We start from the raw sequence: 15744 nt of genomic DNA, 5'->3' as shown, positions 1-15744 counted from the left end.
ATTATTATTGTTCCGGGAAACTCCAAGGAGTCGACAGACTCATCGAGGGAGGCCCTAACATCATGTCAAGAACAACTATTCAACATTCACACAGTATCTATCATACCTTGCCTTGAACTCATTCACGGTCGTAGCACCCACAACAGACTCTGGAAGCTTATTCCACTCATTTACCACTCTCCAAGTAAAGAACCTAGCTCTAACACCCTTGTCAACCACGCTCTTGCCCAGCTTCCATGCATGGCCCCTAGTCCTCCCACCACCAGTCATATTTTCAAAAATATCTTCTGGATCAATCTTATAAAAACCCTTCAGTAATTTGAATGTCTCAATTATATCACCCCTCCTTCGCCTATCGTCCAATTTCTGCAACCCACAAATCTTCAACCTATTCTCATAAGGTTCATTCCACAGACCTGCTATCATCTTGGTCACTCGTCTCTGGACCCTCTCCACTTCCTCCCCATCACGAAGAAACCCTGGTGCCCATAGCTGGGCACAGAAGTCCAGATGGGGTCTTATCAAGGCTCGATACAGAGGAACAACAACTTGTTCGTCTCTGCATGTTAAAGTATTTTTCAGAAGCCAAGTGATTTGGTGAGCTGTTTTAGTTAATTTTGCAATGTTCCCCCTAAACTTCAACTCCCTATCCACCAACACTCCCAAATCCCTGGCCTCATCAATCTCCTGGAGTATGGTTCCACCAATGCGATATACTGCTGCTATTCTTTTCACCCCAAAGTGCATAACCTTACACTTTGCCACATTAAATTGACATCCATTTTTGCTAGCCCAGTCCTCCAAACTATCCAAATCATCCTGTAAAATTTTGACATCCTGTGCACTCACAATTGCTCTACCCAACTTTGCATCATCAGCAAACAAGTGAACACTTCCTCTCAGATCCTTTCCAATATCATTGATGAACAAATTGAAAAGCAGTGGTCCAAGAACAGAGCCCTGTGGCACTCCACTAGTCACAAGACGTCTTTTAGACTCCACTCCTGAATAAACCACTCTTTGATATCTCTCCTTCAACCACCCTATTATCCATCTCACCAACCCTATATCTATACCCATCTGCTCCAGTTTACTGATTAGGGTTCCATGTGGTATCCTATCAAAGGCCTTGGCAGGGTCCAATAGTATCACTGTAAACCCATTACCCCTATCCAGTTCAGCCGTCACTGTGTTATAAAACGTGAGCAAGTTACTGAGGCATGATCTACCCTTCACAAAACCATGTTGTCCCTCATACAATATCCCATTTTCATCTATCCAATCCTGTATTTTTTTCTTGACTAATTTCTCTAATACCTTGACAATGATTCCTGATATGCTAATCGGTCGGTAATTTACAACAGCAGTCTTGGAACCACCTTTATGCAGTGGAACTATTTTCCCCTCTTTCCACCCGCTCGGGGCTAACCCAGACTCGAGACTCAAATTAAACAAAATGGTCAAGGGTAATGACAATTCTTTAGCTGCTTCTCGTACAACACGAGCTTGTATACCATCTAATCCCACAGATGTATTGACATTGAGGTTATGCAATAGACTACTCACCTCCACTTCATTAACCACAATTCCCGTATAATCTACTGGTTTATTCGTTTCTGCAATGTCACCACCTGGATGATATACTTTTGCAAAGTGCTCACTCAGTAACTCAACTATCTCAACTGATTCAGTTACCTCCCTACCATCGGCATTCTTTAAAATCAATCTGACATGTACATTTTTCCTTTTACTTGCTACATATCTAAAAAACTGTTTAGGATTCTCTTTAGCCTGCATGGCCAATGTTCTTTCGTAATCCTTTTTTGCTTTTCTTACCACACTCGTCACCCTTCTGGCCTGCGCTTTATACCGTTCATGTGCCTGCCGGTCACCCTTCTCCTTAAATTCCCTCCATAGTTGTTTCTTTTTTTGCAACTCAAGCTTAATGGTGTTATTCATCCATTTAACCCCTACTTGATTTATTATTCGGACTCTAGGTATACAGTCAGCCATTGCTTCATGCAAGCACTTCTTAACTACCTCCCATGCACTATCAACTTCTAGTTTTTGCAGTTGTACATGCCATGGCACTGAACCAATCAAACTCCTAAGCTTGTCATACTTTCCAGCCCGATAATTCCACATGTACCCTGTCTTAATTGAAAATTCTACACCTTTAGCCACCTCCCAAGTTAAGACCCTATGATCACTCTCACCGATTGGTGGCAATGTGGTCATATTTGTTACAGCCAAATCCTCAGATGTAATTACTAGGTCAAACACTCTCTGACCCCTAGTATTTTCCATTACATGCTGTCGCAGATAGTTATCCTTTAATAACTGCATAAAATCCAGTTCCTTCCTCCCGTGTGTCCTCTCCTCACTCCAATCAATGCGACCATAGTTGAAATCTCCCATAATAATCACCCTCCTTCCACCCATTTCTTCTATTTGCTTGTGCATACTGTCACCACCATCTTTTCCATCACCTGGTCTATAGCAGCACCCAATTGTATATTTAGTTCTGCTAGCCACAATATCACACCAAAAGTCCTCAAATGTGCTCTTTTCTCTATCCTGCAATTCAACTTCTATTCTCCTTGGCTGGAGCTCATCAGCTATCATCAACAATACTCCTCCCCCCATTTTATTCTCTCTGTCATTCCTGAACACACTATACCCATCACATTCAATCCCACTAGTTATATCATCTACAGTCAGCCATGTTTCACTAATACCTATAACCTGTGGTCTGGAAGTGCCAACCATGGCCAAAAACTCTTCCTTCTTGTTCCTAATACTCCTAGTATTAGTGTACATGAATTTAAGACCCCCATTAGCCCCAACCCTTCCTTGATGCCTCATATTAACTATCCCACTCCGATTTGTTGTCGTTATTTGCTTGGGCATATTATATTCATTCATACATTCAACTGCCTCCCTAAGGACTGTATATCTATCCCCCCCCCTTAATAAAACTAGTTTCCCTGAATTTGCACATCCACTACATTCAGCAACACTTTCTCAAGTCTTCTTACACCGTAACCATTGAAATGCAAGCCATCCATCTTATATAGATCCTTTTGCCCATCAAACTCACTCCACACATCCACAAATTCCACACCACTCGTCATACATAACCCACGCATAAAGTCATTCGCAATTATAGCCCTCCTTTTAAACATTTCACTGTCATACCGTGGCAAAAGACTAATCATTCTAACTCTCTCACTCTTTTCTTTTGCCACCTCAAACAATTCATTCAGGTCTTCTATCATTTCCATTTTATCTCCTTTCAAATCATTCGTACCTGCCACAACAATCATTTCTTTCACCCTTTCCTTTTGCTCGCTAATAGACTCAGTTACATCCTTTATGGTCGCACCAGGTTGGTATGATTTTGTCAAATCCTCTACTAACACACCTCGTACTAACGAGTCTCCATACAGCACTCTATCCTTCATTTTGTTCATGTTCACATTCATACGTCTATTTTTCCTGTCATACCTTTTATTATTGGTTGGTTCATTCAGTCTTCTTTTGTTCATGCACTCTAGCTGCTGTTTTCTATTCTTTTTTGTTCTCTGAGAAACCATTTATACTATCATTCACACTTTCTACATTCACACTCTCACAATTTTCATGTACAACCTTGCCGTTTCTTGTCATATCCCTATTTCCTTCATTCTGAAGGTTGACAAAAATATCACACTCACGATCCAAAATACACTTCAATTCCTCATTCTCCCTACATTTTCTACACACATTCAATCCTTTATTATCATCTAACCACACTCCGACCGCACTCCGCAAAGCGTACATTTCACAGCTAGTACACCGATTCATTTCTTTTATGCTACCGTTCTTTGATAACGATGGCGAACCTTCATTACTGGCCGCCATTTTCCTTCGCACAGGTTCCATACTTATTTTCAACGTGTTTTGTCAAATTATACGTTATAACACACCAAAAATAGACGCACTAAAATACGCAAGGCAAACAAAACAAAACTACACAATATTAAGTAATTTGTATCGATAACTGAAAATGATACTTATCTTATCTGGAGCTTGCACGAACACTACACATTACGAATTCATCTAGCGGCGACTTCCCGACATAGATTATGTTATAAAACACTTTAGTACACTAACCACGCTAATAAAGCTCCAATAATATACCAGAATTACACACTTAAGTCCATTAAATTGAATCCAAAACATCAATGAATCAACAAAAAACGCAAATCTCTCAGGAGCTCTCCGATAGCACGTCCGTTCACCAGTTATCCTCGACACCAAGTCCTGACTATTCTCAACTTGATTGATCGAACTATTCTCAAGTTGATTGACCGAGCATAAAGAACTGAAAAGTGAATGTTTGATAGTTAATGGATTGTAATTATTCCGATTACCTTAAACTGAGCTAATGTATTTATGATTTAATTAATCTAATTCGATAGAGAGATCTATGTGAAAGAAATACTAATGCTTTAGGAATTAAGAAATGTCAACATTAGTCATAATCCTCAAATCTAGTCAAGAAGTTACTAATATCTGAATATGAATTTTTGTAATTATTCAATTTGATAACATTTTGCAGATAGTTATACTTGAATGTATATGTTGTACTATGCCACATTAAATGTTTTCTTTTGTTGGGTTAAACTTGGTGTTTGCCTGATTTTCTTTCATTGCACTGCTCATAAAATTAATCGGACCTTTGCAGAAGTCTTAAGTGCTATTGATGACCTTGGCCTAAAATAAGATGAGCATCAATCACCAACTAACAAAGAAGAATGGAATTTAAAGAAGTAAAGATAAGTTTAACAAACCAACATAATTGGAACAGTCAGTTAGGTAGGACGTTCCAACAGTATCGTATTTAGAGCTATTGATCTCAAAAATACAGAAGTATAAAATCCTTGGTATTTAGAGCAAATAAAATTTACTTATCTGAAATATCCCTTCAATGTGAATTGGAAACTATAAAGCAAATTGCTCTGTTAAATGATTATAACCGAAGAATCATTGTTAGTTTCTCTGAATATTCTAGTCACTGTTGATTGCAAACTGTTCAAATGAATCTGAAACTAAACTATGCTGTCTGTTATCTTTTCTGAAATACCAACTCGCTCCATTCTTACTATCTGCACTTACTAAGTTCTAAGTTCCTATAACTTATCATGATTTGTTTTGGTGAAAGGGAAAGACCAGTCAAAAAAAAACAAAAAAAAAAAAAACATGAATTTCAGAACATCACAGTCATATTTGCTTACCAGATATCATAAATCTGGGCTCAAGAATTGGCAAAACTTCGGTTTAGCGTTTGAGAAAATAAAAAAATTCCTGCATGGGTGCAGTCGTAAATTTGAAATTTATTTAAAGAAAGTCTTGAACTCTTACTGTATCACTTAATTTAAATCATAATGATTTTTTTTTCTGTTCCAAATGGTTAGGAAACCATTTCCATAATTTGCATTCAATAATTCCCTCTCTCTCTCTCTCTCCAATAATGTATTATTCTAGGTACTACATTACTGCATGTATTAAAAAAAAAAAAGGTTCCATTGTAGTGTACACATTTCTGTTCAATTTGTATTCAAATTTCACCCCATAATGATGTATTATGAGTTGAAAAATTAAATTTGTTTCTGATGTTATTAATAAATTAGTATTTGTCTGTGGTATACATGTTTTATGTAAATAAGTTATTTTCTTATCAGCAATCAGATATGAGGTATTTTAGATATTAATTGTTTGTGATATTTTTGCTCTGCTCCTTAATAGGTCTAAATGTTTGTTTGGTTCAAACAGACATATGACTATTATTCTTTTCATTGAGTTTTAGTAGTTTTTAATTTTCTGTTTTTTAGTTATGTGCAGATTCATTCTGATGATGATGTCAGAAAAACGAAGTGTAGTTGTTCTCTTTAAAGCATAGCCACTCAGCTACCAGCACAGTGGCTATGTGCTTTGCAACCATATGCCTGGGAAAGGAGCGTCCTGGGTTCGATTCCTGTCGCTAACATGATCTTAGGATCATTCTCAGACATAACCAAGTTAGCTGGTCTTGGGCGTGGACTGCAGAGTTTTTCATCCCCCAAGCAGGCAAACCGCCTTGAGAACGCAATGCTTCTACAGACATAGGATAAACTGGGAGGTATAGGGCTAACCACCTTATCATTGTATGCAGTTGCAGTTAAATGAATATAAAACCCTCGACACCATAAGGTAAAAGAGGGAAAAGGGACGAAGAAGAACTTTTTGTTTTAATAATAGGTCATTCTTATTCTCTTTTTACATATAGGATCTGGCATCTACAGAACCCCCACCCACATACAACTACATTTGGAAAATATAGCCTTTTTAGTGGATTTTTTTTCTCTCTCTCTCTCTCTCTAAGAATCCTGCTGCTGTTTCCCTCTAGTTTTCAGTTCAAACCCTAGCAACCAATGTCATATTAACAACTCCAAGTTTTCCTAAGGTTGAAACTAGTTTCTTAAGGAACAAATGCACCTTGGATTAGTCCATGAATGGAAGGATCTCTCCTCCTTCATGTTGTCCACAGATTTATAGTTTTCAAATGTACAGATGCAATGTTCATATGATTCTCTTTTGCTTTTCTTCATTTGATACATCTCTAATACACTTTCTTTGAAATGATATAAACCTAATGGCTCCTTTTCTTGATTTCCCTGAAACTTATCATGAAAGGCTTTGTAAAGAGTCTTTCAAGTTTTCACACTAATAACAACCATACCTTTCTCTTTTAATGCACCTGCACTTACTCACACATGCCCAAACAGATATAAATGAAAGCAACTTTTAAATTCAGACAGGACACAATTTCTTGACTCATCTCTCTCTCTCTCTCTCTCTCTCTCTCTTTCGCACATATATAGCTTGTAAAAAGTTATCACGGTAATCGTTCAGTGTGCTACAAGCCTAACATTGATTTCCAAACATGATACAAAATGTGAATCTGGTTTCTTTTCAGGTTGCCATGCCATGCTAGTGAACAATTTCTTGAAGGGATGACATGGGATGTCATTTTTGAAATGAGGCATCAGAATTGTAAATTCATCATTTCAGATCCATATTGGTTTGATTGGTTTGAACACTTAAAACCAATTCAAACCAATTAAAATTGGTTTGAACACTATTTTATTATAGCTAGTTTTGTATTTAGTTAATTATCTCTCTTATTTCTTATAAATTTATTCAGATCACTATCTACCCTACCAGATTTTGCTAATCCTGTTGTGTTGTGAAGGCAAATTCCATATTGAGTTTGCCATTGTCACTAAAAAATTGTACCAAAATAGTTTACTAGTTCAATAGCTTCCTATTCAGAAGATGCAGTTGCTGTTTTCAGTGTTTCTATCTATTTTCATAGTCTTCATCTTTCTATTGCTGATTTTCATACTAGATTTATTATAGCCATAATTCAGTTTATTTTGGGAACCTTGCATCCTTGTACTGGATTTATTTAGGAGAATAGCATCTGTAGTTATGATATCATGTTTATTTCCACTTTTCTTCATAATGAGATCCACAGGAATGATGATTAACAGTGGATCTGTGCAACCTTGACTCATGCTTGATATAACATCAAATCATCTTGCTACACCTCCTTCATTTCTAACTGCTGACTCATATATAGACTATATGATGTAATTGATGTAATGTCCCATTTACCCCATAGAACTCTAGTAGAATTCTGAACAGTTTTTTTACTTGACTGTCATATGCCTTTTACAGATTTACAAAACTTTAATATCCTTGTTGTATACCCATGATTTCTCAGCTCTGTGTCTTTAAGTGAAAATCTGATCCTGATAACCTCTGTTTGGTCTGAACCCAGTTTATCCATCCCACAATTTTATTTAGCCTTTTCTTGCAGTAAATTTGCCACGAACAATAAATAGGGAAATTCCTCTGTCAGTAAATGTACAGATGCAATGTTCTCTGTATTTCTCAAGTATATACGATCAGAAATCTGCTCCAGTCATCTGAAATTCAGCCCTTTAGCCAAGCCTTTTGAATTATGCATATGGTTACTGTGAAACTTTGATACCTCTATATGTAAACATTTCTAGTCAAATCTCATTGACTCCAGCTTTTTCCCCACATTTCAGGTTATCAAAACTCAAGTATCGATACATAGTTGAGACTGCATTTTACTTGAATGTTTTTTTTTTTTTTTCTGACCCTCTAAAAAACTCGGGCCTACCTTATTACCTGCAAGAAAGATCCTATTTTACTCTTTTACTTTGATTATTGTTCCAGTTTCCTTTCAAGAACAGCTTTATCTTCTTGAGTTTGACTGTCACAACCAATTTATCATGGCACAAACACATTACATACATAGCTTCTCACCCTCCAAAAAGCTTAACATTATTTTCCATTCAAAACACTACTTCTCCTTCTCTTCCTCTCAACTCCTGACATATTTTAAGTCTCAGATCCAACCAACCTTGGAATATTGTTTCCACATTTGGGGTGGTGTATCCAACACCTTCCACAGAATTCTTGATGATATTCAGAAGAGAGAAATCTGCTTGACAGATGACCCTTGCCTCACAGATTCCCTTCAGTCACTTTCCCATATGAGCTCTGCTTCTGCACTGTGCCTTTTTAAAATTATTTTATTATTATTTTTATGCCCTACGTACTTTCATGGACATTGCTCCTTTGAATTTGCCACTTCTATTCCTCCACTTACTTTGGTTCTTTGGAACAATCTACCATAATATTTTTCTCACTGAGTACAATCTTCAACTCTTTAAGTAACATATCAGTAGGCTACCTCTTTCTCCTTGATCACTTATCCACATGTGGCACTGTAGTATTATAGGTCCTGTTACACTACAGTGCCATGTGTGGGGTCATTATTATTATTATAATTTTTTTATTATCTGAGACCTCTGGGGAGTTAGGGCCTCATCGAGAGAGGCTATCAATCACCTAAACCAGCTATCATGCCTGCCCTTAAATTCATTCAAATTATTCATTCACTACCTCCATAAGCAAACTATTCTACTCACTACTCTGTGAGAGAAAAATGTGTGGCTCTTATCTCTTTCTTGACTGCAAACAAACTTAACTTGCGTAGGTGCCCTAATGTTCTCTCGCTGCCTTCCATATAATGAAAAATTTCATCATCCTATAACACCCATTCAGAAATTTTAAGCCCTGTATCATATCACCTTTTTTTTTTCTGTTAAAGAGTATAATCACATACTGGCAATTTGTCCTCATAATCTAAATCCCATAATCCTGATATATCTTTGTAACTCTTCTTCTTTATCTGCTTGGAACCCGGGATACCAAATATGCGCACAGTAATCCAGGTGCGGTCTTTTCAAGGCCTTATAAAGAGGATAAATGACTTCCTTATTCTTACATGTCAAGGTTTGCTTCAACGTTGCGATTATCCTCTGCGTTGTATTTGGAACTTTTGCTATGTGACCTTGGACTTCAAATTCCTATCCACTATTATGCCAAGATCCCTAGCCCCCTGCCAATATTTACCCTTTTTACATTTAAATCATTAAAAAAAAAATGCATTACACCATAACTGTTGTGATTGAATTGGATAACATGTATGCATACTTGTTTATTCAAAATGAGGGATTTACAGCGTTGTAAGTTTACTCATTCTTCCAGCGAAATTGTGGAGACAATTTCTCTGGAAGAAAATATTTTAGAGGAGGTAATTCCACATATTTGCTGATGCTAAATGTATTTCTCTTACATCAGATATATATGAACCTACATCAGTGTTTCTCAACGTGGGGGTGTATGCCCCACAGGGGGCAATTTCAAAACTTACATGTACATATTTATACATATTTATATTATACTTTTTCAGAACTTGGCTGACTATTATGCTAGAGGTGGGGCATCAAGATCTTTGAGATGTTGATGTGGGGCATGATCCAAAAAATGTTGAGAAACACTGGCCTACATGGATAGAAATAAAATTTCATTAGCTTCAGAACTGACTTGATACAAACCTTTTGATGCAGTCATAGCACCTCGTGAATAAAGAAAAGTTTTTGTTATGTTGCAAATGTAGGATATACACATTTCAATTAAGGGGTGTTGTGATGCTGAAATTTTAAGCATGATATTGAAATTTGCAGTTAGCAGTAATGGATATCACGTTAATGCACAGGTATCAGTATCAAATTTAATAGTAGTATGTAGAAAATTAGTAGGATATTTTAACCATTTATTTGCATTCTTCTACTAATTTTTTGTAGCATATAAAATTTTATGAATAAAAACAAAAAACAGCATTAAATATCTTATGAAATTGACAACATTTTAAACATTAAGCTCTAATATGTTGCCTTTAATGGAACTACTTCTAATTTTATTGGATCCTTTCAAGGAAATTACCAAACCATGAGTTCAAAAGTTTTAATTTTGGATGTGCTCTTACTGTTGAGGCTGAAAACGTGTATGGTTTTGAGAGCAAGAATAATGAAAAAATTTCTCTGTGAAGAAGTTAATGAAAGATTGGATACTATCATCAAAAATAAATAATATTATTTCTTCAATATTAGATCCATGATTTAAGCTAGCATTCTTCAAGTCTGATAAAATTGATTATTGTAAAAATGTTCTAATTAATAATTTTGAATCTGATATGGAAATATCATGTATGAAGCAGTAAGTTTTCATTTTCCTTTATCAAAATAAAGATATTTTTCAAATAACATGATAAACTCTCCTCTTCTACTGCTGCATTACTATTAGGTTGAAATGAGAATCAATAAAAAATATTAATTACGAGATTATTTTATATTTTAATAAACCATTGTTAATTATAACTAATGATCCATTAGTATGGTGGAAGGAATTGAAAATCAAGAATGGGGGGACTGTTGATATGCCTTGGAGAACATAAAAACTGCATTCGACACGATTGTTATGGCTATTCGGGACTGGCAAACCATGCCTTGGATACTCCTTCACATAGGATTAAATGGAAAAAAACAAAAGTGCTACACAGAAATTAGAGATTTTTTTTGGAATCAACAGCAACTTTAAAAGATTGTCTAAACCTCAATTTTTTTCTCTGTGTGTGTTTTTGTTTGTTTGTTTGTCAACAATAGATGGTACCAATTAGGACTTTAGTTCCTTGTGTTGTCAGTTAGTTTTTTAAACTGGTCTTTCTAATTTTTTTTAGGAAATTACAACATAAACTATATTATTAATTATAAAATCTTTATTTAACATGGGGCTAGTGAGGCGGGAAAATGTAACAAAACTGGTAAGGCGGGGGTCCCACAGATCCATCCAAGTAATGTAGTGTATTATAGAAATCAATCTTTTTAATCAGTATTAGTGGATTCTTCCTCACAGTATTGTTCTGTATCAGACTCATGGTTACTGACTAATTCTAAATCAATTTCACTATCGTCATCTTCTCTAAATAGCTCCTCGTCTGTCAAAGCCTCATCTATAAGTTGATGTAACCTCTGTTCTTCCTGCTCATAACTCATCTGGTAAAAAAAAAGATATTATTCTCAAAATACCCTCTAAATATTTAGAGTATTTTGTATGTAAGCAGGCACTAACACTAAGCAAATGAGACTGAAGTTGGTCCTAGAGTCCTAAAGGTGCCCCCCCCCCCAGCACATCATCTATAAGTTGATGTAACTTCTGTTCTTCCTGCTCGTAACTCAACTGGTAAAAAAAAAGATATTCTCAAAATACCCTCTAAATATTTAGAGTATTTTGTATATAAGCAGGCACTAACACTAAGCAAATGAGACTGAAGTTGGTCCTAGAGTCCTAAAGGTGCCCCCCCCCCCCAGCACTCTAAATGGGTAGCCTTGACTATTGGGCCGATGTTCTTAGAATGTAAGCTTCTCAAATTTGAGGCAATCTCATGCACCCAAATTTGTTGAGGTTTGGGAAGTTTTTCAGAGCTTTCGGTGCTTCAAGAAATAACTTCCCCAAACCTCAACAGAGGTAATGGCCAAGACAACCTAACTTAGCCCACTAGGAGGCACCTTTTGGACTCAAGAACTGACCTCAGTTGCCTTTGTTCAGCTTCATTTGCTTAATGTTAGTGCCTGCATGCTCATATTGTTTTGTGATCCCTGAAGATGGAAATGCAACATTGCCAAAATATAGGTAGCTATTAATTAAAGTTTTTTTAATTGTCATTGTAATTTACATTTTGATTTCCTAAAAAAAATAGGAGTATGTTTAACCAACATATATAAGCCTGTCTACAAGAATTTTTAAACTGGTCCAATTGTTAGCCAAATTGTTGCTGTTTGTGTAGTGTGACAAACTGTTTTTGTGCTCTGAAGATGCTGGACATAATACCAATGAAATATCAGCAAATGAGTTAAATATAGATTAATTATTTTCTTATTGTTGTGTGTTGTGAATTAATACCATGAACTAAATCAACATGATATTGTCCATTTCAAGAGAAATAGCTAGAAAATTTCTTTTCGCATCAGCTGATTATTTGAATATACAGTTAATGAGTGATTTTTTTCTTTTCAGAAGCAGGAAATATTGTTGTGGGGAACCAGAAGTAGATTTATATATTTAAAAAAAAAAAAAAAAAAAAAAACTACTATTCCTACAATATAGTTTATTGCAACTTCATTTTGATTATTAAATCATTTCCACCATATTTAACCATTTTAAATCATGGTTCTGTTAATTTTTTTTTTTTTAAATGAAAATAATAGTAATGTTATTTTTTGTCTAATTTTTATGAGACGTTCATTCTTTTAATACATATTCCTTATAAAATTAAATGACTCTTTTATTAAATTTAAGGAATGTAAATTTGTATTTTTGTGTATTCATGTGGTTCATGCATATTTTTTTAATCTTTCTTCAGTGTTTTATAAAATCAATTTTTTTTTTCAAAATTTATTTCAGCATGCTTCAGTGCATTGCTACTCAAAATTAATGGTGATCACTTCTTATTTCGAATCCTCTTCTTTTGTGTCCTGAACCAGCATGAAGATATGACTATCAACAATAACACAGTCAGTGAGAATTATTTTGTCTCACTGTGAATGTGTGCCCATGGTTTAAATATATATAATTTTTTGCTGTAGTAATTAAACTGCTTACCAAGCCCAAAAAACAGCATTTGAAGTAGAATGATTCGGATATGATAGTTATCTTAATATGCTTATTAAGATGCAGTGTTTCCCATTAGGGAATTCTTGTTAAAATTTCTTATCATAGTTGAGCGCTGTTGTTAGAGTATGATGGTAAAGTTTCTCAGTAAGGAATTGTTAGAAAACTTTTCCATATAATAAATTCTCATTTATTTGTAAGCCTTAGTATCGGTTGTTTTGATTCATCTATTAATGTACATTGTAAGAATACTGGCGACACCTAATAAAACAATAAAAATGACCTCTACAAATTCATGTTATATCCAGTAAACTTATTGATTTTATTGTATTTCATGCAGAATTGCTTTATCTCATTGTACTCAACATACTGGCATGATTTTGTTCAGAAGAATCCTCTGTTCTTTTGTGTCCTGAACCAGCATGAACATATGACTATCATCAATAACACAGTCAGTAACACTTTTTTGTCTCACTGTGAATGTGAACATATCTTTACACATATCAGTGTTAGGAATTGGCAGAATCTTGTGATATCTGGTTTTTGGATTATGAAGAAAATTATTAAGAAATGGAAATTTTAGTTAAATTGTTTCACCACCAATACACACAAATACAGTGAAATTTCAATATGTATAATTCTGAAAGCAGATTATGCAGCTATCAGTATACCAGGAGTAGTATTTAACAGGTGTGTTTTTTTTTTTTTTTTTTGCAATAATTATGAAAAGGTTAATGAAAAGTTCTTAGAAGCGTGGATTTTATTTTTTCTTATTTATAATTTACAAAAATCCTTTAAATATGTATATAGAGCATAGCCTGCTGCCGCTATTACATTGTTATGCTACATAGTGAATCTTTTTTCCCCTAACAGATACCATAGACACAGTAAGAAGTTTAATAACAGCTGGAGCTAATGTAAATATGGTAAATCGTTACAATCAGACACCTCTACATTTGGCTGTTAATGCTTCAGATTGTGGGAGTGATGCTTCCTATGCACTTGAGGAATATTTATTAACAAGTGGTGCCAAAACAGATGCAGTGGATCATCGTGGAAGAATACCTCTTCACTATGCTTTTGTGAAAATCCATCGGTTAGTAGGACTAACAATTAAAAATGAATAATAATAAAGCATTTGATATTTAATTAGTGCACACAAAACACTATACAATATGTTATTTTGTTTGCACCTATCATAATAATATAAACAATTTTATATTTAGCATTGATAGTAAAATGCTTAGAAAATGGAGGTGACCTATTTTAAAAGTTAGCTTGTCACATAAATATTAATCAAAGATTAATATTTGTTATGCTCCTGTACAGTCCATTGTAGTTAGTATACCATCAGAAAAATTGAAATATTTTTCTAAGAAACTTCAGTGATGAAACACTACATATAATTTTCTTTTTCTTCTCATAAATTGTCATCATTAATGATGAGACAATTTCTTATTGTGATCATCGTCATCAAATTTCTGACATGTACCCTCAAGGGGTGTACAGGATATGATAGTACTACATGAAAAATTTACATAATTACTAACTTCCTATCTACAATTTTCCTCCAAATCAGTCTGTTACTTGTCAAAACTCCAATATTATCATTATCAGATCTTATATTTTTATCGTCTAAGGCACATTGTACCGTATCAATCCACCTATATCTTGGTCTTCCTTGGGGTCATTTTTCTGCCAACCTGGCAGAGAACACTTGTTTTGCTAATCTTTCCTTGCCTATTCTGTTTAAGTGACCATACCACCTGAGATTAGCTCTGCTAACGCATTCCTGGATGCTGACAATGTCAAGTTCTTTCCTAATATCCTCGTTTTTAATATGATATTGCCATTGATCCCATCTGTTCATGCCTCTAATCTTTCTCAGGACTCTCATAACTGCGGTCTCTAGTCTTTGGTCAAGTGTTTTACTTTTGACCCAGCTCTCAGATCCATAAGTTAAAACTGGTTTGAACACTGTTTCGTATATAGGTAATTTAGTGTTCCGACTAATTTCTCTCTTATTCCATATGAATTTATTCAGTTGACTTCCTACCATACCAGCTTTGTTGATTCTGTTGTCTATTTCCATATTTAATTTACCATCTTCACTAAAAATCGTGCCTAAGTAGATGAAATGTTTTACTTGCTCCACGGGTTCTCCATTCAGAACGCAGTTGGCATTTTCATCGATTCTGCCCATTTTCATTGTCTTTGTGTTTTTATTGCTGACCTATATACCATATCTATTACAACAGTTATTCAATTCAGTCAGGGAATCTTGCAGACTTGTAGCAGATTTATTTAGAAGTATAACATCGTCCGCAAAAAGCAAAGACCTGACAATAACATCTCCAATTTTGATATCATGTTTAATACCACTTTCCTCCATAATGTGATCCATACAGATAATGAATAACAGATTTGATAATATACATCCTTGTCTGACATCAGATTTAACATAAACCATCTTCCTGTACTTCCTTCATTTCTAACTGCTGACTTACAACTCAAATAAAGACTAAGTATTGCTTGATATAATGCCCCATTGTCACCATATAACTGTAGCGTATTGAATATATTTAATAGCTTTTCTCTTGGCACCTTGTT

At 35.0% G+C, this 15744-nt stretch overlaps 1 protein-coding gene across 1 annotated transcript in view; it reads left to right on the top strand.

Annotated features, from left to right (window-relative positions):
- Nucleotides 1–15744, top strand: part of LOC150102348 (poly [ADP-ribose] polymerase tankyrase-like) — a 1002656-nt gene that overhangs the window by 585956 nt on the left and 400956 nt on the right. The window contains 1 exon segment of the mRNA XM_090399561.1: nt 14008–14230. Coding sequence (XP_090255687.1) covers nt 14008–14230 — 223 coding nt within the window.

This window comes from Typopeltis vanoorti, chromosome 10 (genome assembly GCF_054136105.1).
Source record: "Typopeltis vanoorti isolate ZY-2024b chromosome 10, IOZ_Tvanoo_1.0, whole genome shotgun sequence".
Lineage (NCBI taxonomy): Eukaryota > Metazoa > Arthropoda > Arachnida > Uropygi > Thelyphonidae > Typopeltis > Typopeltis vanoorti.
This window is presented reverse-complemented; position numbering and strand designations above follow the sequence as displayed.